This window comes from Cucurbita maxima, unplaced genomic scaffold (genome assembly GCF_002738345.1).
Source record: "Cucurbita maxima cultivar Rimu unplaced genomic scaffold, Cmax_1.0 Cma_Scf00040, whole genome shotgun sequence".
Classification (NCBI taxonomy): domain Eukaryota; kingdom Viridiplantae; phylum Streptophyta; class Magnoliopsida; order Cucurbitales; family Cucurbitaceae; genus Cucurbita; species Cucurbita maxima.
Window position 1 is genome coordinate 582,441 of NW_019272056.1, and position 20,270 is coordinate 602,710.

Here is a 20,270-nt window from a genome sequence, read left to right on the forward strand (position 1 = left end):
ATATATTAGTATAAAGTATAAAAATCTACCGTCCAGTTGGAAAAGAAAAAAAAAAAAAAAGTTTTATTTAACTAAAAAATGGGCCATATCCAGTTCCATTTAGCAGAAATGGGGGCAATTTGATTCTTTGATAAGGGCCGTACCAGTGAATTTAAGGCTGGGCTTTAACTCAAAACTGGGCCGTACCCATCCTTACGCAGCCGAAATTTGGGCCGCCATAGGCTTTAACTGTGAGCCGACGTGGCTCACTGTGGCCCCACATGGACTTCCACTATCGGCCGACCTGGGATTCCAATGTGGGTCAACTTGGGCTTCCACTGTCGGCTTATATGGGCTTCCACTGTGAGCCGACATGAGCTCACTGTTGGCCGACTTGGGCTTCCACAGTGGCCGACTTGGACTATCACTATGGGCCGACTTGGGCTTCCACTGTGGGCCAACTCGGGTTTTCACTGTGGGCCAACAAGGGCTTTCACTGTAGGCCGACATGAGCTTCAATGGAGGGGTCGATTTGGGCTTCCCATGTGGGCCGACATGGGCTTCCACAGTGGGCCGACCGTGGCTTCGATTATAAGCCCAATTGGGTTTCCACTGTAGGCCGACATGGGCATCCACTGTGGGCCGACCTGTGCTTCCAGGCCGACTGGGCTTCCAATATGGGCCGACATGGGCTTCCCAGATGGGCCGACATGGGCTTCCATAGTGGGCCGACATGGGCTTCCGGGACGATTTGGACTTTCACTGTGGGTAGACATGGGCTCACTGTGGGCCGACATAGCCTTCCATTGTGGGCCGACTTGGGCTTCAACTATGGGCCTCGTTCGGCTTCAAATATGGCTATATTTGGGTTTCCAATATGGGCCTATTGGGGCTTTGTTTATGGTCTCCACTATGGGCCGATTTGGGATTGGGCTTCCACTTTGGGCTGATTTGGGCTTGTGCTTCCACTATGGACCGATTTTGGTTGGGCTTCAAGTGTGGCCCGATTTGGCTTGGGCTTTCACCATGGGCCAATTTGGGCTTCACTACGTGGGCCGACTTGGGCTTCATGGGCCGACTTGGGCTTCATGGGCCGATTTGGGCTTCACTCGTGAACCGATCTGGGCTTCAACTATGGGCCTTTTTGGTCCTCCATTATGGGCCATTTTGGCCTTCCACCATGGGCTTAGTTGAGCTTCTTTTGTGGGCCAATCTGGGCTTCCACTATGGGCGTATGGGCCATGATTTCATTATGGGCTGGGCTTTAACTTTCTTGAAGTGACAAACAACGGAATTCATTTAATTTCCAACCATTATAATTATAAATGCTTTATTCTAATTTCATTAAAATATTTTTTTAAAAAAAATTAATTTAATTATCTTATAAATAATACCTGAAAATCATTACAAAAACTCTTACATCTAAAAATAAATAATAAAAAATAAAAAAAGAAAAGATCTTCCATCTCGTCCTTGGTACGACCGGAGGCATTCATAGGCTAGATTTTATCAAATCGAGCATGGTGATAGTTTAGACTATTCCTAATTATTCGGAGAATTGCGGGTAAAAACGAGACATTTCAATTCATTTTTAATTTGTTGGTTAAAAAATTATATATACATTCACTAAGCTAAAGTAAGCTAAAGAAGAGTATATTAGTGGGAGGGGCATTTAGGGGGCATATATTTGTACAAAATTAATTTATTTCATTCCCTTCATGTTCTCCAAAATTTTCTCCCTATATTAAATATATAATTAATATTTTCAATAACTTAAAACCCCCCATCATTTCCTCTTTTATTTTCCCTACTTTAATTTTCTCTGAGTAATTTCCTCAAATTTCATATTGATAGAAGGAAAACCCAAGATTACCCCTGCCAGTTCGGTGCAAAAAGGAAATCCACACGAGGACAAAACAGTCAATTCACTATAATTTGGCGCCAAATTCGTCTCCCATTCATGGCGGGAAGAAAAAAATGGTCATTTTTATAAAGCAAAATTAGGACAAATAATAGTAAAATTAAATAAAAATAATTAATGGGTTATGATTATAACCAGCCCACTAATCCCTCTCCCTTAATTCTTAATTTTTTTGTTGGCCAAAAAAGAGGAAGCTCAGGAGTTACACTAACTATCAATCTCAGCCGTTGGATTATCCACAAGATCAACGGCTGTAAAGCTGCATGTCTCATGACAAAAACCCCTTCACTCTCTTCATTCCTTTCTATCTCTCTCTCTCCATAAACATATTTCAGGCGAAACACAAAATCAGAGGACAGAGAAACATGCAGAGCAACGCGCCGCCGTCGGGTCCGCCACTAGCAGCCATAGATCGATTTCTCTACAGCCACAACGTGAACGGAAATTGCTTTGAGAATGGGTTGATGGGAGGAGGGTTGTCGCCGGAAAGTTGCGGCGGCGAGTGGTTTGAAACGGACGGGAGGCTGCGCGTGGAGGAAGCATTACGATTCCAATTAGAATTAGAATTAGAGGAATTAGAAGAAGAAGAAGAAGAATTCGAAGAAATGTACGGATGGGGAAGAAGAAAGGAAGGAAAGTGTGAAATGGGTCTGAAGGAGGCCATGGTTTCACCAAATCATGAAGGGAAAATTTGTTCCAAACTCAAGAAATTAAAGAAGCCTTCTTCTGCAATTCTCATTAAAGGACAGTGGACTGAAGAAGAAGACAGGTGATCTTCCTTACCATTTCTTTCTAATATTACCTACATATTAATAATAATAAAATATTACATATATACATATATATATATATATATTGTAATTTATATGTATTACAGGTAGGAATGGAACCAACAAGCTTCCGTCATATATTGTAATTTTTTTTTTTTTTTTTTATAGTTTATATATTATAGATAGAGATCGAACAAACTAGCTTTGATCATATTAGTATTTTCATTAAAGTTTCGATAATATATATATATATATCTTTGTAGTTTATATATTATAGATAGGGATCGAACCAACAAGCTTTGATCTTATTAGTATTTTCATTAAAAAAATTTATTTATTTTTTATTTTTTTAGTTTATATGGTATTTTCAAATGGATAGGATTTTTTTAATTAAAAATATATATATATTATGATTGTTGTGGTTATTATTAGAGGAAATAACAATAATAATAGTTTTTTTTTTTTTTTTTTTTGGTAATGTGTTTGAGAAAATGAAGGAAATTGACAAGGCTGGTGAAGCAATATGGAGTGAGAAAATGGGCACAGATAGCTGAGAAATTGGAGGGCAGAGCTGGAAAACAGTGCCGTGAGAGATGGCACAATCATTTGCGTCCTGATATTAAGGTTTTTTCCCTTTTTTTTTAATTTATTTATTATTTTTTGTATTTAAATATTATATACATACATACATACATACATACATATATATATTGTTCATAATATTTTGTGAGATCCATAATTAATTTAGTCAAGAAAAGCTTCACACAATTAAATATCTTTTTGTGGTTTCAACATTTTCAAAGCTTTTCTTCTAACAATTTACCATCTATATATTCCACCACTTATTCATGCCATTTTTTTTTATGAAATATAGACCTAATTTTTTCTGATGTAATTTTTTCGATAATATATATATGTCGAGATATTATCTATTATGAGTATAGAGTTAGTTGGTCATGTTTTTGATTAGTGGGTCGTGTTTTCTGTGATCAGTTTGAAGTGTTTTGATGAACTGTAATGATGACAATTACGTTGAATAATTTACTCGTTTTTTTCAGAAAGAGAGTTGGAGTGAAGAGGAGGAGATGATACTCGTGGAAACTCATGCAAGGGTTGGTAATCGTTGGGCTGAGATAGCAAAAAGCATTCCCGGAAGAACAGAAAACGCCATAAAAAACCATTGGAATGCTACAAAAAGAAGGCAGAATTCAAGGAGAAAGAACAAACGCCCTAACTCCCAAAATGGCAAGCCTCACTCTTCTATTCTTCAAGATTACATCAAAAGCAAATTCAACCGGACCGCCGTCCAGGCCACCTCCTCCGTCATGTCGGCTGTCTCGAACGACCCTTCGTCTCATTTCAACCATTTCTTCTCCGAGTCATCGGATTCCACCTCTAACCTTTCGTCGGCAATCATCTCATCGCCGATGTATGACGACGAGCTTCTCTTCATGCAAAACTTCTTCTCGAACTCCGGTGGCTTGTTGCCGTCTGTTGACGATGGTGCATCTATGGTCGCACATAATCAATCTGTGGCGGAGTTCGGGTCTGTTGACTCGGAACCGAAAGTGGAGAATGGGAAGATGATCAGTGGGAGCAACATGGTGAAGAGTAGTCACTTGTATTCCGACATGTATATGTCGTATCTTTTGAATGGGACGATGAACTCCGGCAGCGGCGACGGGGAGATTCAGAACACGGTGGAGATGGCGGAGCTGCAAGTGGCGGCCGGAGAAGGCCAATGGGAGAATTCACAAGAAGGGAAGAGAGAAATGGATTTGATGGAAATGCTGTCTTTCCATTGTTATTCTTGAGTTGAATTGAGAGAAAATAAAGCTTTTGTTTGAACTTCCAAATGGAAAACTTTGAAGCTTTTCGTTTAAAAAATAGAGCCAAGTCTAACCCGATCGAGCAAATGTCTTGATTTATTGATTGATATGAAAAGCTCGTGTGTAACATGTATTGTACTGGACTTGGATTAAGATAAAGTGTTTTTTTTGTAAGAGCCCAAATTCAACCATATTTATCTTCTTTCAAGTTTATAGGAATAGTTTTCTATATTATTATAAGAAATGCTTTGTTCTCTTCTCCAATCGATCCAGGTAGGATATTACACAATCCACCACCTTTGGGGACTCAACCTTTCGAGCTTCCCTTCAAGGTTTTGAAACATATCTACTATTGGAGAGTTTTTTACTCCCTTATAAATAATGTTTTGTTCTCCTCTCTAACCAATGGAAATCTCACACATCTCACCCCTCTTGGAGTCAGCGTCCTCTCTGGCACACGGTTCGATGTTTGACTCTGATACCATTTGGAATAGTTTAAACCCAACACTAACAGATATTATCCTCTTTTGACTTTCTCTAAAGACTTTAAAACGTTAGGGAGAGGTTTTCATATGCTTCGTTCCCCTCTTCAATTGATGTACCTCACAATTTACCTATTTGGAGGCACAACATACTCATCAGCAGGAAACTCTAACAAAAATGGCAACAACTTTCCTAAATTAATCGATAATTTTGATAAAATCTTAATACGAGAAGCCTAAAAATCTCTTATTCAGCACATAATTTTGTTAGTCCAGCCAGTCTCTCAGTAGAAATTGGAAGACAAAGGACCTCTTAAGCATATTATTGCTTTGTGGATGAAGCTATTAATTGAGCAGTTTCGTGGATAAAAAAAGGAGTTATAAAAATTAAAGGTCAAAGATAACCGATTTTAGTCATCAATGCTTTTGAATAGTGACATAAATAAATAAAAAGCAAATAAAGAGGGCTAAGTTATAAAAAAAATATATACCCATACTTCATTTCTTAAAAAAAAAAAAAAAAAAAAACTTTATAATTTAAAAAAAAATTGAGTATTAATATATGGACAAAAATTAGTATCTAATTTTAAAAAAACTATAATTTAAAAAAATTAATAAAACTGGTATTCTTTCTTTACCTTCCCTGAACTTCCAATTCTTGAACAGAATACAAACAAACAATTCACTGAAATTTATGTCCTTTTTAGCAATAATAATAATTACTTTCAAACTGAAAACTCTTACTCTTTTGCATGCTTAGTTTCAACGACTCTAACAAACTTCAATTAACAGGAAATTACGAGCCCGGTATTATCTATAATGCTCCCCTTTTCCAAAATTTTCCAAGACTTTTAAGGAAAAACATATCTTTATGTCTGTCTGTTTATATAATTTGAAGAAAAGTCATGACATTTTGGCCCTGGCGAAGAACACCCCAGCAAATAAGCCTGCAAAATGCAACCAATTCATAAGCCAAATGATCCTCTGCAATAACAGTGAAAAAGTGGCCATATTTGTAACTCTTGAGAGTCTAAAAAATTGTGTTCATTACCAAATAATATGCTGAAGAGGTTTGGTGGACTCAGAGGAACTTTAAACAAAAAGATGCCAGCAATTGATAAGGGAATCTTGTTCAAGGAACCTACAAGGCTGTAAAAAAAGAAAACCATTGTAAGTTGACCAACCTACATTTTGCACCTAATTGAAGTTCACAACTATTATATATATATATATATATATATATATATATATATATATATATATATATATATATATATATATATATATATTTATTTGATTGTTTCATAGAGACAATCGGGAGATGGGATGACCTATTATATGCTCGAGCTTATCGAAAAGAAGAAGTTTTTTTCTTTAAGATTCAAATAAAAAAAAAAAAACCAATTATCCATTCAATATAATAGTGATTGAATGCTCGAGCATTCAAGACACTTTCATGAGTCCATATCATGAGTCAAAATGAAATTCGATTTCCTAATTCAAGATCCAATCAGTAGACACCATATTCGGTATCGAAGGGTTATCATATCAAGATTTAACGATTATTTTTTATTACTCTATTAAATTCTTGAAACGAAACCTATACGGCTGTAAAAAAAGAATAGAGCTACTTTTTTATTTTTTAAAAACTAAAAAAAGAATAAAGTTGTATATTATATATATATTTCTTTTCACTCTATGCCTACTTTTAAAAAATGAATAGAGCTAAGTTTTAAAAACTTAAAAAAGAATAATTTTAAAAAAATTATTTTGTTTTCAAAATTTTGACTTGGGAAATTCTAAGACAGATATAGTTTTTAAAAATAGATAACTAAAATCAAAAGGGTTATAAATACTAGGTTAGAAATTACGACTCTCCACAATGGTATGATATTGTTCATTTTGAGTATAAACTTTCATGGTTTGTTTTTTGTTTCTCCAAAAGATTCATGTCAATGGAGATGTATTCTTTACTTATAAACCCAGGATCGAACTCCTTGTTTAGTGGACGTGGGATATCTTCTCCCAGCAATTCTCACCACTATGTTTCTGGCTACAAATGCAAGGTGGTTGGTAGTAAAATGGAAATACCTGTAGGTGGTGGGGCCCGTTTGATGTAAGAACCACATAGAGGTGAAACTAATAGCGAGTCCAAGTAATCCGCTAGCAGTTGCGACGACCCAAAACATTGGCAATTTTATGACATCCCTGTAAGTTGAAATGGGAGGTGGTGGGGAGAAAAACTGTTTAGCTGACAGAACTTAGAGAATATAGAATGAAAAAGGAAAAAGAGTCTACTTACGCATTCACTACATAAGCCCATTCACCAAATAGGAAAATCAAAACGGCACCAAATGGTAAAGATAATAAGTTATTTAGCAACACCATGGAAGCTTCATTAAGTGATCCAGATCTTGTTAGCTTCTTTGCTTCGTCCATGATACGTCTCAGGGTAAGCTGTGACACAGCAAAATTCATATTGAATTATTACGAATACATGTTATTCACGTATCATTCAGAAGAGTCCTGAGTAAACATTTAGCTACTTAAGCTGTTGAAGGGGAAAAAACCCCCCACAAAATGGGGTTTTAAAGCTAAATCTACTTACTGAATAGCTTGCTGTAAGAACACAGTTCGTGACCTGCCATCCATAGCCTAATGTATCAAATGTAAGATCTGTTATACCACCGCTGATGGCGGAGATGATCTGCGCGGAAGAGTGATTTTAATGAAAGAAACTAACAAAACTATGATTCTTAGAAGGACAATATCAACATAACTAACAAAGCAGCATTTCATTTTTATCAACTGTTCTTTCTCTATGATTGTCCCATATTTCTCCGAGATCTCGAGAATGACGGAAATTAGACATCTTTTAGTACCAAGCAACCTGGAAATTCTACAATATAAAGATTCATACCCCGGGTAACTTTTTCCCAACGGAAACAAATAGAAAGGAAATGAAGGCACTGCCCTGTTAGAAACGATGAAGACCATCATAATGCTTTTTTAGCAGAGAATAAAGGGTGGAAGATCCTCTCTCTATGGGCAGAGTACAACTCCGTTTAAAAGTTCTCTTCAATGTAGGGTGGAAGATCCTCTTCTCTATGGGCAAAGTACAACTCCGTTTAAAAGTTTACGTTGGGGTGGATTTTGCATTACTATTGAAGGTCAGTAATTCAATAGCACTAAACTTTTAATTTGCTGATAAATTTGGTAAACTATACATTTAAAAGAACTGGTAACTTATTCTACCAAAGTCGACTATGAGATAAAATTAGATTGGAAATTTTAAAGATTTGTTGGAGAAATTTTAAATTTTAAGAATATATTAATTATTAATCACAATAAAATCTAGGGATCAATCTTTGGTATGATATTTGCATGTAAATTGGGAAGTAAAATATAATGTTTACCATTAAGAACATAGCAGTCCAGACTTTTTGGTTCTGTCGTTTCCGGAAAATATAGAGTTCTCCAATTGCAGTCATTATGTTTGTCACATTCTTCAAAATCGTCACCATTGCTATATTTATGTATTTCAAACTGAAACCAAGAAGAACCTCAAATTTCTGTCATGGGTGCCAAAGAGCAAAACAAGAGAGCTACTAAGAATCTTAGAAACTGAACGCACCTGTACATGCCAGACACCAGCATACCGATAAAGATTAAGTTGACTGGAATCCACAGCCTAATCAGCTTCCAATTAAGCTTTTCGATTGAAACTGTTCTGCAGAGGCCCAATAGAACAATAACTATAGAACTAATCAAATTCTGCAGAAAATTACCGGAATAAATCAAAATTGGATATGCTAGAAAATGTGATAAAGTAAAAATTTAAAAGAGAAACAAACTGATAAAGTAACAACTGACAAGATTAAGCAAAAATTTTCATTGGTTCAAGTGACTGCCTTGACTCACTATTAAGCAATGTCACGAAGTCTGGTATTTTTCATTTTTAACGCAAATGAGAAAGAAACGAGTGGCGTACTTGATAAAACATCAACGATATTCCTGCATTAAAATTGTAACCGGAGAGAACAACTTTATTCAGAATAATCATGCTGCAAGAAGAAATGCAATACGCAGTCCCGGATAAAAGAGGACCCGTTTTCCTTCCTAATCCATGTTCACGTGTCTCATCACCATCAAACAAACCACTGAAACTGCCATTCTTGACAATTCGATTCCCTCTGAAAAACCTAAGGTAGAAGAATTGATGGTGGGTTAACCACAGAATAATGGATCATTAACAAAAATTTCAAAAGAATACAGAAAGAGAGAGGCCATTGATGTATAAGAGAGAAATTAAGATATAATATTTCTAATCTATATTCGATTGTCATTAAGAAGTATGCAAGTTTTCAGATATATATCAACTGTTAATAGCCGCAACCAGATTGTAGCAGCCTCGTCCAATAAGTTTTCCACAATGTGGCATTTCAAAATCTTTCTACTTGTTAATTGAAATACAAAATGTTAAAATCTATTTCATAAACAGGATAGAATTGTTTGAGCAGCTCAAATAATTTATAGGACAGACTATCCATGAGTACCTATCCCCCAAGGTCCTGCGCTGTGCATTCGTTAAAAAATTGCTTATCGACTTGCTTCCTTGATTTCGAATACCGCTCAGAATTTTGTGTACTGTACCAGCTCTTTCATTCTGCTCAACGTTTCCGTTTCTAGTGCTCACTCGTGGTTCCTCGCCGCCTATTTCCAACTTGAAATCTGATGACATCTACATCAAATAATAATAAAAACAACTTTATACGAAGAACAAAAAATGCATCTCCTACATAATCTCTAAGGAGCAGGTTTTGAACAGTTGAGAACCGTCTGAATTCGCTAATAAATCCATCATCATTGGCTCATATTCACAACCATAGTCAGTATGCATACAGAGATTCAAACAAGAACCAGAAATAACCACAAAAAACTAGAAGAATGAGTAATGATTCTGAGTCCTACCGAGTCAAGCATCACAGTCTTCGGAGAAATAATAATCTTTTAGTATCCTCCAATTTGAATAAATTTTCAATCCTTAGTAAATCAGAACCACAAAAAATGATAATTATCGCAGAAGAAAGAAAATCGAATTTAAAAGCAGAGAAGAAATCAAACGCGTGAATGGCGAACATACGATATACATCCAGCATACGAACTGAAAAGTTATGGAAAGTGATGTGGAAGCAAAATTCGTAAAGAGCACGAAAAATGGGAGAAAATGGTGGATCAAAGAAGAAGCGAGATTCCAGGGAAGAAAAGGGAAAAGGACCGTCTGTGCCATGAGAGAAGGATACTTGGGGATTTGGAAAGAGGCTTCACCTTCTTTCTTTCTTCTTCGAAAGTCAAATTGCTCCGTCATCATCCATGAGCGGTGAGCGCGAATCTCTGAAGAAGAGGCGAAGAAACCAAGCAAATTGAGAGACGGCCATTGATGGATGAGAGGATTGCCGCAACTAGCAGCAAAGAACTTGCTTCTTCGTGACGGAATTATTTTTGAATTCCCTCGCTTTAGCGCGGAACTTGAGGGAGATGGGCCGTTAAGTTGGGCCTTATCGGATCGGGTTGGCAACGAGTTTTTTAATAGTAGAATAAGTGGAGAGATTCAAAAAGGTTGAAAGGTAAGTATAATATATATATATATATATATATTTGTAACTCTAATAAATTTAAATATTTTTTTATAGTATTTAATTTCATACGAAATAACAACCATTATGATATTAGGGAAAATTTAACGGCACTTATTCCAGTTAAAATATTTACTAATAGATAAAATATATATATTTTTTAAAATTTAGAGAAAATTTAATCTAGAGATGGTGAGATTTCACATTGGTTTGAGAGAGAAACAAAACATTTCTTTCAAGAGTGTCGAAGCCTCTCCCTAAAAAACGTGTTTTAAAACAGGCGGACGACGACATGTAATGAGCTAGAACGAATAATATCAACTAGTAATGGACTTAAACTATTACAAATGGTATTAGAGCTAGTTATTGAGCAGTGTGCTAATAAAGACGTTGGCTCCCAAAGGAGGTGAATTATGAAAATATTTATAATAATTTTTCCATATGTAATAGGCTAAAACAGAAATATCTATTAGTTTGGACGGTTTCAGACAATATTTATAAAAAGTGACATTTTAAAACCTAGATTGTCACTAAAAATAATAATTAATTTTGCTTAAAAAATATTAAAGATTCGAGGATGGAGGGAGAATATGCCTCCAAAATTAAATGGGAAAAGATTTCGCCACGTGGCCGTCCCCACTTGAAATACAGATTCCATTGGCCTTATAATTAATTCCGGAAAAATATAAAGTTAAATTAATAAAAATATTCTTAAAAATGACATTAATTTTTTTATAATTTTACCAATACCCTCACAGAACTAACCGTAATTAAAAGTTTTTATTAAAATATTATAAAATGAATAAAAATGAAAAGTTTTTAATAAAATATTATTTTAAAAAAGAAACTTTTCCGTTAATTCCATGATATTTAGGGACGCAACCCAATCTGTTCTCTGTAAAGTGCCACGCGTCAGGCCGTGTACCAGTGACCATTAATATCTCTCTATCGCTCTCTAAAACCATTTTCTTCTGTTACTGCCTGCAGAGTGGTGAACAGTTGAAAATCCGGTTCGCCATGAGCGCCGGAGCTCTTCTCTACTCTTTCTCGCCAACGCCTCCAAATCCATCCGATTGCTTCAAGAACTTCTCCTTCTTGGAACGGAGGCCCAAATTTCCCTCACGTTTTCACCTGACGATTCTTCCAGAGGATCGATGCTTCGTTTTCCAGATTTCCGCCCGACGACATTCCGGCGGAAGAGGGAACTGGAGGCTTTGGACCGATGTCAAGTCGAAGCCCTACGACGTGTCGAACAAAGATGCGAATTCGGTGAAGTTTAAGAGCTCGATCGACAAAAGGGTGCTCGACGATGAAGAGGAGCTCAGTGATGAACTTCCATGGTGGAAACAATTCCCCAAACGATGGCTCATCGTCACCTTGTGTTTCTCCGCCTTCCTTCTCTGCAATATGGACAGAGTGAGTGAGCTCTGAATTAGTCGAATTTTTTAATGGCACGAATTGAACATAATTGACCGTTTCTATAAAATGTTAGGTTAGGTTTGTATTGTAGAGTTGAATTGATTGTTAATTAATGCACATACCTTACGTTTTAGTTTCAATGAGTTTTGTGCACTGTTCCTTAGTTTTAAGTCAAATGCTCTAAAGAGTTGCGCCCGGGCACACACACACATGTATTTTCATTCAATAATTGCAGGGTGGAGTATGGAACTATCCTCCTTTGAGATTATAATTTGTGCCTAATTGCTACTGATTTGATACTTGCCTACTTCGTTTTCTTATTGCAATATATGAATTTCATATTTTATCATGTAGTCTTACATTTATGAACTAATTAAGAAAGACCAAATGGGTATTGATGAAAGTTTGGGATCTAAAAGAGAATATTAAAATGAAATAAGTGAGATGGATTAGGAAACAAAATAAGATTTAAACATTTTGCAAGAGAAGAAGAAAAAAGGAAAAAGTTAACCTATTCATTAACTTAAGTCTAATTTTCAGAACTGTTTACATTGTAAGAATTTTAGCATTTTAAGAGTGTCGTTTTCATTATGTTCTTAAAAAAAACTTGTTTATTTCTTTGTTTTGCAATCTACCAATTTGTTGTTGTTTTAGAAATTTGACTTGTAATTCAATCGTTTTTAGAGCGGAAACTTGGAGGTGAAAAAATATTGAGTTTTAACTCATATAGAAGCGTTACCGTATGGGGCATTATTGCTATTTTAAAAAATAATCTGTTTGTTTGATCTATATAGGTAAATATGAGCATCGCTATACTTCCAATGTCAGCGGAGTATAACTGGAATCCACAAACTGTTGGTTTGATACAATCATCATTTTTCTGGGGATATCTCCTCACTCAGGTAAACACGAACCTTACAGCTTTATATTGCTCTAATGCTTTGAATTACTGGCCAAGAGCCTCTTCTAGCTAAACAATGATATGGATTGAAACAACCTTTTGCCTTGATAATATGAATAAGAAAAATCAATTGATCCAAACACAACATAAGAAGCCACATCTATTTGTTATCATCCAGAAAAGGAGAAACCATTGTTTTATTTCTTCCTCCATTTCTAACTTGTAGCTATGGCTTATGACAGATTGCTGGTGGGATATGGGCAGATACAGTTGGGGGAAAGTTGGTTTTGGGATTTGGTGTGATATGGTGGTCAGTTGCCACAGTTCTCACACCTGTAGCAGCTAAAATTGGTCTGCCTTTCTTGCTTGTTGTTCGTGCATTCATGGGGATCGGTGAGGTTTGTCTCATTACATACATCACTAGACCCAAAAATTTAAATCAATAAGCCAGGGTATGTTCAATCTTCTAAATATATACCTAACATTCTGACACTCGAAATCCAATACATGAACTATTAATATCAACGGGGAAGGAAATGATGCTGAAAAGTTCAAACTTAGAGGATCTTCTACTGTTGAAGTCTAACGCTAGTAGATATTGTCTGCTTTGGCCCGTTACGTATCGCCGTCAGCCTCATGGTTTTAAAACGCGTCTACTATGGAGAGGATCTAACCCTACTCTGACTAGTGTCACATCGTTTGGTGATTGACTCTGATATCAGTTGTAACAGTCTAAGCCCACCGCTAGCAGATATTGTCTACTTTGGCCTATCACGTATCGCCATTAGCCTCACGGTTTTAAAACACGTTTAGTAGGGAAAGATTTTCACGAACTTATAAGAAATATTTTGTTTCCCTCTCCAACCGATGTGAGATCTCATGTCTACTCTGGTACCGTGTTAAACTACCATTAGACCTAAAAGCATAAGTTAAAAGATCAAAGTGCATTATTCTTTCATATAAATTTTTAACCCGTATGGAAAACCGGTTTGTCTCCATGCTTACTACATAGAAAGATCTATAGTATGAGGGTTCTGAAAGAAATTTGATTTCCTTCTCTTTTTATCCTCCATAGACATTAGCTCAGATTGTTCAGTTGTTTTCAGGGTGTTGCAATGCCTGCCATGAACAATATACTCTCCAAATGGGTTCCTGTAGCAGAAAGAAGCAGATCACTAGCACTTGTTTACAGTGGGATGTACCTTGGGTCTGTAACAGGCCTTGCCTTCTCACCATTTTTAATACATCAATATGGATGGCCATCAGTTTTTTTCTCCTTTGGCTCACTTGGTGCAGTTTGGTTTGCTGTCTGGCTTAACAAGGTAACTAACTCTGCTGCCAACAAAATATTCGGTCTAAATCCTTGTGTTGATTCTTGTGTAAGCTGTATAAGGTCTGTCTTGATTCATATTCTCTTGGAACTTGTCAACGACACGTGATTTATTTTGAGTCATGGCTATAGGCACACAGTTCGCCACTTGAGGATCCTCAACTGAGACCACAAGAAAAGAAGTTGATCTTTGCAAATAGTGTTTCGAAGGAGCCTGTTAAAAGTATACCCTGGGGACTGATCTTGTCCAAAGCACCAGTATGGGCTCTTATAGTTTCTCATTTTTGTCACAATTGGGGGACATTTATTCTTTTGACATGGATGCCAACATACTATCACCAGGTAAGTCTTTTTGTTACTTCACGGTAAAAATTTATTTGGACAGATCTTTCACTAGCCTGTCATATTTACTCTCTTTGTTAGTGCAATCTTTAGCTAATTGAATCAATATCCAAGTTTTTTGCAATTACAGAATATAAAAATATTGATAACTTTTTAAGTTCTACGCATCTTCATGCTCAGGTAAATAGGATAGGGACAGAATGATTGATGGGTTATAGAGCATAACACATAAAATCTTGATTTGGTCATTCGATGTCAGCTCTTTCGGCAATATGTAAATCTTGATTTGGAATCTTTAAATATCACTTAGGTCCTGAAGTTCAATCTCACAGAATCTGGTCTTCTTTGTGTTCTTCCCTGGCTAACAATGGCAATTTCTGCAAACCTTGGAGGCTGGATCGCCGACACACTTGTGAGCAGAGGCCACTCCGTGACTACAGTTCGAAAGGTAACAAGGAATATTTCTACCATCCATATTTCTTCATGTTCTAAACCGAAAAACTTATGTCGTACGGTACTTTTAATTTTCAATGTTTATTCGTAACACTCATCTCACTTGTGGGTTCGAAATTAGCTTGACATCAAACTAATGACTATCCATATTTGCTAAGAAGAAAATGACACTTTCACAATTTCAACATAAGCTTAATTTGATAGGTTAGGGTACTTAATCTTTTGTAAATAGTCTTAACCCAATCTACTGGCCGAATTGTTTCATGACAACTTTCTACCTTCCGCTTTCACTTGCTACAAGGCCTTCAACTCTTATATACCACTGTCCATAAGGTTGAGAATGGTTGGGAGGGAGTCTATATTGGCTAAATAAAGGAATGACCATGGGTTGGTATGAAGTCCTTTGGAGAAATCAAAAGTAAAACCATGAGAGTTTATGCTCAAAGTGGACAATATCATGCCATTGTGAAGATCTGTGATTCCTAACATGGTATTAGAGTCATACCCTTAACTTAGTCATGTCAGTAGAATCCTCAAATGTCAAACAAAGAAGTTGGAACCCTCAAAAGTGTAGTAAAAAGTGACTTAAGTGTTGAATAAAGGGTGTATTTTGTTCGAAGGCTCTAGAGAAAAGAGTCGAGCCTAAAGGGAGGCTATTTGAGGGCTCCATAGACCTCAGGGGAGGCTCTATGGTATACTTTGTTCGAGGGGAGGATTGTTGAGAATTGTTGGGAGGGAGTCCATATTGACTAATTAAGGGAATGATTGTGGGTTTATAAGTAAGGAACACATCTCCTCTGGTACGAGGCCTTTTGAGAAAACTAAAAATAAAACCATGAAAGCTTATGCTCAAAGTGGACAATATTATGGGCTCTTACTTTTCAGATTATGCAAAGTATCGGATTTCTTGGCCCTGCATTCTTCTTGACCCAGTTGAGCCATGTTGATTCTCCGGCGATGGCAGTTTTGTGCATGGCCTGCAGCCAGGTTGGTTTGCATTTTAAAATGTCATTTCCATAGCTTCCTGTTCTTATTGAAAAACATACATTTAATTTGATATGCTGACTTGAACAGGGAACTGATGCATTCTCTCAATCTGGTCTATATTCGAACCATCAAGATATTGCGCCCCGATATTCTGTGAGTTTTCGACTCGGAGTCATTCGAAAGTTCGTTTAGTTTGATTACTTGGCATTGATTTTTGGTTGGGAAAAGCCTGTAATTGATGCAATGATCTGTTTAGGGAGTGTTACTTGGTCTATCAAACACAGCTGGAGTTCTAGCAGGTGTTTTTGGGACAGCGGCTACAGGTTACATCTTGCAACACGGTTAGTTCTACGTCGTTCAATACTAATCAACTCTCAAGAGCTTTATCATTTCTACTCTTGCACTTGACATTTGTTTAACTTTGAAGTTTGAACGTCATCCAAATTTAACTTAAAACTTGGATAAAAAAAAAAATGACATTGTTATGCTAGAATAAACAAGAAATACACTTCCAATCGTTGATTCATCCGCAAATTATTAAGTCACACCATTGTATGAGAAACCCTGATAGGAAAATGATGTGAAAAACTTGTCAGGTTCATGGGATGATGTATTCAAGGTATCAGTTGGGCTATACTTGGTTGGGACAGTGGTTTGGAATCTCTTCTCAACCGGTGAGAAAATATTGGACTGACAAACCTTCTAGTCTACACGAAACCCCTTCACCCCTTCTCTCTACACAAACCCCTCATTTCCAAACCAATTCTTTGAAAACTTCTTGCTAGAAAGCACAGCCCACTGTATAGTAGATTCCCTTGGGCGGTGTTCAGTTTTTGGTTCTTGGAAAAAAGAGCTTTCAATATGTTAGGTGATTTGAGTGGACATTTATAAATAAATCATTTGTGCAGTCCATGTTTTATTTTATTTTTGGAAGTGATATTTCTATTTCATATTTGATTGTGAGGTTTTTTTAGACTTAAATATTCTTTGGATCAATTTGATGTCCTAATATGGTAGATTGAGAAACAAGCTTTTATTATTGTAGCTAGTTTCTTTGAGTAGTTGACTTATTATTATTGGATGGTCAAATAAAATTAAAATAAATAAACTGGTAATTTAAATATTAGATTATTCTTGTTTTTTTTACTGAATTAATAAAATTATTCGTGAGACATGTTATATTTTTATTATATTATATTATTTTTATTTATATTTTGTCTTCATAAATTTTCAAAAGTTTCAATAATATCTTTAAACTAAAAAAACTAAAATAAATAAATAAATAAATAAAAACATTACAATTAGTCTTTTTTTTTTTGTGAATAATATGTTTAAAAAATACACACAAAATTTTAAAAATAACATTAACACCGATTATGCTAGTAAAAAAAATAATTTTTTTTAACAAATTGTCTATTAACCTCTAAGAATTGTATTTAAACTTTCTAATGTTATTTTTGAAAGCTTATGAATATTTTTCAAACCTGTACTAACTGCTTTTTAAAAATAGTTTAAAGGTGATTTTGAAATGTTTAAAAAAGTGAATTTTGAAGTGTTAAAAAAAAATGCAAAGTTGAAAACAGTTAAAAATTCAAGATATATAATAATAATTTAAAGGCATTATTGAAACTTTTGAAAGTCTATACACACAAATTTTGAGGATATTTTTTTTATTAATTTAGCCTTACAATTTTCATTAATTTCTTTAACCAATTAATTTAGAATTACAGTGCATAAAAGTGAAATATAGATAATAATACTACATAAATATTAATTTAGAAATACATAAAAAAAAAAAAAAATAATAAAAAAACAATAGATTTTCGTCCACATAATATAATTTGGCTTTAATGTAAATTTATGTATGGAAGATCCACCAATTCACCAAATGCAACAATTTCAAACACTTCCACTCCCCAATTTAACCACCAACAATTTACGTATATAAAAAAAAAAGAAAAAAAAAAGACAAACACATTGACAATTATATCCTCATGATGACGAACGAAATGACGAATTTACCCTGTGCAGTATTAAGAAAACTGAACCGATTTTTCTTTTTTACCGTGCACTGTCAAAAGCAAATATAATTCAGAAAAACAGACAAATTCAAATAACGAAATGACGAAAACACCCCTCTCCTAGCCGAGCCGGCGGGGATGCAAATAAACACGAAGCCCATTCTTCATAAAAAGAGTGAGAGACATCTTCTGTTCCACCCGATGACCGGGAACTGGCGCCAGCCGGTACCGGAGGAGTACGGCAGAGGCGACGGACTTCATCTGCAAATAAGCCAAATCCTTCCCCAAACAAGTCCTCGGTCCAGCATTAAACGCCACAAACTTATACACATCCTTCTGCCCCTCGAACCGGTCTCCGGCCGGCGATAACCACCGGTCCGGTTTAAATTCCTCACAATCCTCCCCCCAAATGCTCTTCATTCTCCCGACCGAATAAATTGAATACGTCACAGTCGAACCGGCCGGCACAAAAGTGCCATCTGGCAACACGTCATCAGCCACGACATATTTGAAATCCTGTGGTACGGACGGGTATAAACGGAGTGTTTCAGCCAATGCGGCTTTTAAGTACACCAATTTGTCGGCCTCGTCGAACACCAACGGCTCTTCGATCCAACGGCGCGTATCGTCGCCACGTGTTTGACGAAGGACCGTTGAGATTTCGGTGAGGATTTTTTCCTCGACGTGTGGGTGGTTCATTACGAGCCAAAAGAACCAGGTGAGGGCGACGGAGGAGGTGTCCCGACCGGCGAGGACGAAGTTTAATGCGATGCGGTGGAGCACGGTGGCGGAGAAGCGGTCGTCGTCGCGCTTCTTCATGAAGCGTGATAATAAGTCGTCCGAGGGAGATTCTTTACGGGATGCAACGGCGTCGTTTATGTATTCTTCTACCACTTTCAGACACTTCTTCAACCTTCTTTCCATTCCAATCCCCAGAAGCTTCTCGAACCTCCATATAAGACCAGGGTAAAGAAGGCGCTGGAGAGTGGCCTCAGTGGCGGTATCAAAGGCCAAAGCGAAGGAATTTGTAGGCAATTCCGGCGACAGAGTTTCAGGATCTTTCCCAAAAGTCAGCCCACAAATATTATCAAAAGTCAACCGGAGCAACAGATCCTGCAAATCCACCGCCGTCTTATACTCCGCCGCCTTGTCCAAAATGCACCACAGTCGCGTCCTTATCGTTCGATTAACCCACCGATCCATCGCCTGCCGGAGCGTCCTCGTCGTGAACTCCAGCGCCGCCGTCTTCCGCTGAATCAGCCAAATTTCGCCGTCGCTGTTGAAAATCCCCTGTCCCAGTAAATCGTGAAAAGCCGCCTGCCAGTCCGGTCCTTTAGGGTAATTTTCGAACCGGGTTCGCAGCACGTGCTCGATGTTTCTCGGGTGGCACGTGACAGTGTAAAATCCTTGCTTTTTAGCAATGAATGGAACCGCCACCGTGCAGGTTTGGTACGTGGCAGCGGCGCCTGTGTCGCGGAGGTTTCCGGCCATCCAGTCATGGAGTCTCCGCCGGTTCGAGAAAAGAGCCGGTAGACTGCCGATGACCGGCCATACTCTTGGACCAGTAAGCTTACGGGCGAGGAAATAAAACCAAATCAAATAGGTGAGAAAGAGAGTGAGAAAAAAAGTGGGGAAGGGAAAAACGACGTCGTTGGCCATTGATGCGAAGGAGCAAGGAATTAGTGAGGGAAGAGGGGAAAATAGTGGATTTATAAAGTGAAAAAAAAAATTGGGGAAAAAAGTTTAGGAAGAGTTGTTGAGAAAATTGAAAAAGAAAAGGTTTTGGAATTGGTAATAATATTGACATGCACACGGAAACTCTTCCATTAGTATTACTTTCTGTAGCACTCATAAGCAAGTGTGTTTTTTTTTTTAAACAAATTTTCTTTTAGTTTAAGAATATTTGGGGTCGGGTTTAGGGTTTACCCAGTACAAACATAAATAAATATATTACATTATAAATTATTTAAAAAAACTATTTATTATGTGACGGATAGTTTTATACGGTTAAATGTATGAAAGAGAAACTCTTGAACTTATGTCCCATAGTTATTATAAAGCATGCACATTCCTATGAGAAAGTCATATGATAGGCTATTTTAGTGTTTCGTATGAACTTATGTGTGTATATATATATATATACACATTCGAAATTGCCCTTACTGCTAGTAGAACATGGAGCAACGACATGGGCCCGTTA

General features: G+C 36.6%; 4 protein-coding genes across 8 annotated transcripts; 2 read left to right on the forward strand and 2 right to left on the reverse strand.

Annotated features, from left to right (window-relative positions):
- Nucleotides 1-2,265: 2,265 nt before the first annotated feature.
- On the forward strand, nucleotides 2,266-4,490 carry LOC111469383 (transcription factor MYB64-like). Its single transcript, XM_023114612.1, has 3 exons — nucleotides 2,266-2,669; nucleotides 3,168-3,294; nucleotides 3,729-4,490. Exons 1-3 carry the CDS (start codon nucleotides 2,266-2,268, stop codon nucleotides 4,482-4,484), a joined length of 1,287 nt encoding a protein of 428 aa, XP_022970380.1. The 3' UTR covers nucleotides 4,485-4,490.
- Nucleotides 4,491-5,769: 1,279 nt separating this feature from the next.
- LOC111469582 (GDP-mannose transporter GONST2-like) lies at nucleotides 5,770-10,459 on the reverse strand. 5 transcript variants are annotated; one of them, XM_023114900.1, is made up of 11 exons: nucleotides 10,310-10,458; nucleotides 9,953-9,970; nucleotides 9,538-9,722; nucleotides 8,973-9,183; nucleotides 8,616-8,755; nucleotides 8,398-8,527; nucleotides 7,590-7,688; nucleotides 7,284-7,438; nucleotides 7,073-7,189; nucleotides 6,033-6,130; nucleotides 5,770-5,928 (listed from the first exon to the last, which is right to left on the reverse strand). In XM_023114900.1, the coding sequence occupies exons 2-11, from the start codon at nucleotides 9,962-9,964 to the stop codon at nucleotides 5,885-5,887; spliced, it is 1,191 nt and encodes a 396-aa protein (XP_022970668.1). In that variant the 5' UTR covers nucleotides 9,965-9,970; nucleotides 10,310-10,458; the 3' UTR covers nucleotides 5,770-5,884. The 5 variants fall into 5 exon arrangements, with proteins under 5 accessions (XP_022970668.1, XP_022970669.1, XP_022970670.1 ...); XM_023114901.1 differs by lacking the exon at nucleotides 9,953-9,970 and having other exon boundaries at nucleotides 10,310-10,459; XM_023114902.1 differs by lacking the exons at nucleotides 9,538-9,722; nucleotides 9,953-9,970; nucleotides 10,310-10,458 and having other exon boundaries at nucleotides 8,616-8,736; nucleotides 8,973-9,059.
- LOC111469384 (sodium-dependent phosphate transport protein 1, chloroplastic-like) lies at nucleotides 10,209-17,014 on the forward strand. Its single transcript, XM_023114613.1, has 11 exons — nucleotides 10,209-10,260; nucleotides 11,492-12,033; nucleotides 12,831-12,938; nucleotides 13,180-13,335; nucleotides 14,044-14,259; nucleotides 14,400-14,609; nucleotides 14,920-15,057; nucleotides 15,948-16,049; nucleotides 16,137-16,202; nucleotides 16,306-16,390; nucleotides 16,646-17,014. Exons 1-11 carry the CDS (start codon nucleotides 10,209-10,211, stop codon nucleotides 16,741-16,743), a joined length of 1,773 nt encoding a protein of 590 aa, XP_022970381.1. The 3' UTR covers nucleotides 16,744-17,014.
- A 960-nt stretch (nucleotides 17,015-17,974) lies between these two features.
- LOC111469581 (cytochrome P450 86A1-like) lies at nucleotides 17,975-19,805 on the reverse strand. The gene has a single exon (XM_023114899.1). It carries the CDS (start codon nucleotides 19,727-19,729, stop codon nucleotides 18,191-18,193), a length of 1,539 nt encoding a protein of 512 aa, XP_022970667.1. The 5' UTR covers nucleotides 19,730-19,805; the 3' UTR covers nucleotides 17,975-18,190.
- Between the last annotated feature and the right edge of the window lie 465 nt (nucleotides 19,806-20,270).

Bases quoted from the DNA above. Each gene is read 5' to 3' on its own strand.
- LOC111469383 (XM_023114612.1), top strand. From the start codon at position 2,266: ATGCAGAGCAACGCGCCGCCGTCGGGTCCGCCACTAGCAGCCATAGAT. The intron at 2,670-3,167 runs GTGATCTTCCTT...GAGAAAATGAAG, and splicing joins TGGACTGAAGAAGAAGACAG to GAAATTGACAAGGCTGGTGA. The intron at 3,295-3,728 runs GTTTTTTCCCTT...CGTTTTTTTCAG, and splicing joins ATTTGCGTCCTGATATTAAG to AAAGAGAGTTGGAGTGAAGA.
- LOC111469582 (XM_023114900.1), bottom strand. The intron at 9,184-9,537 runs GTACTCATGGAT...CTTCTACCTTAG, and splicing joins CGCAGGACCTTGGGGGATAG to GTTTTTCAGAGGGAATCGAA. The intron at 5,929-6,032 runs GTAATGAACACA...TGCATTTTGCAG, and splicing joins CCTCTTCAGCATATTATTTG to GCTTATTTGCTGGGGTGTTC.
- LOC111469384 (XM_023114613.1), top strand. From the start codon at position 10,209: ATGGTGGATCAAAGAAGAAGCGAGATTCCAGGGAAGAAAAGGGAAAAG. The intron at 14,610-14,919 runs GTAAGTCTTTTT...AATATCACTTAG, and splicing joins TGCCAACATACTATCACCAG to GTCCTGAAGTTCAATCTCAC. The intron at 16,203-16,305 runs GTGAGTTTTCGA...TGATCTGTTTAG, and splicing joins ATATTGCGCCCCGATATTCT to GGAGTGTTACTTGGTCTATC.
- LOC111469581 (XM_023114899.1), bottom strand. From the start codon at position 19,729: ATGGCCAACGACGTCGTTTTTCCCTTCCCCACTTTTTTTCTCACTCTC.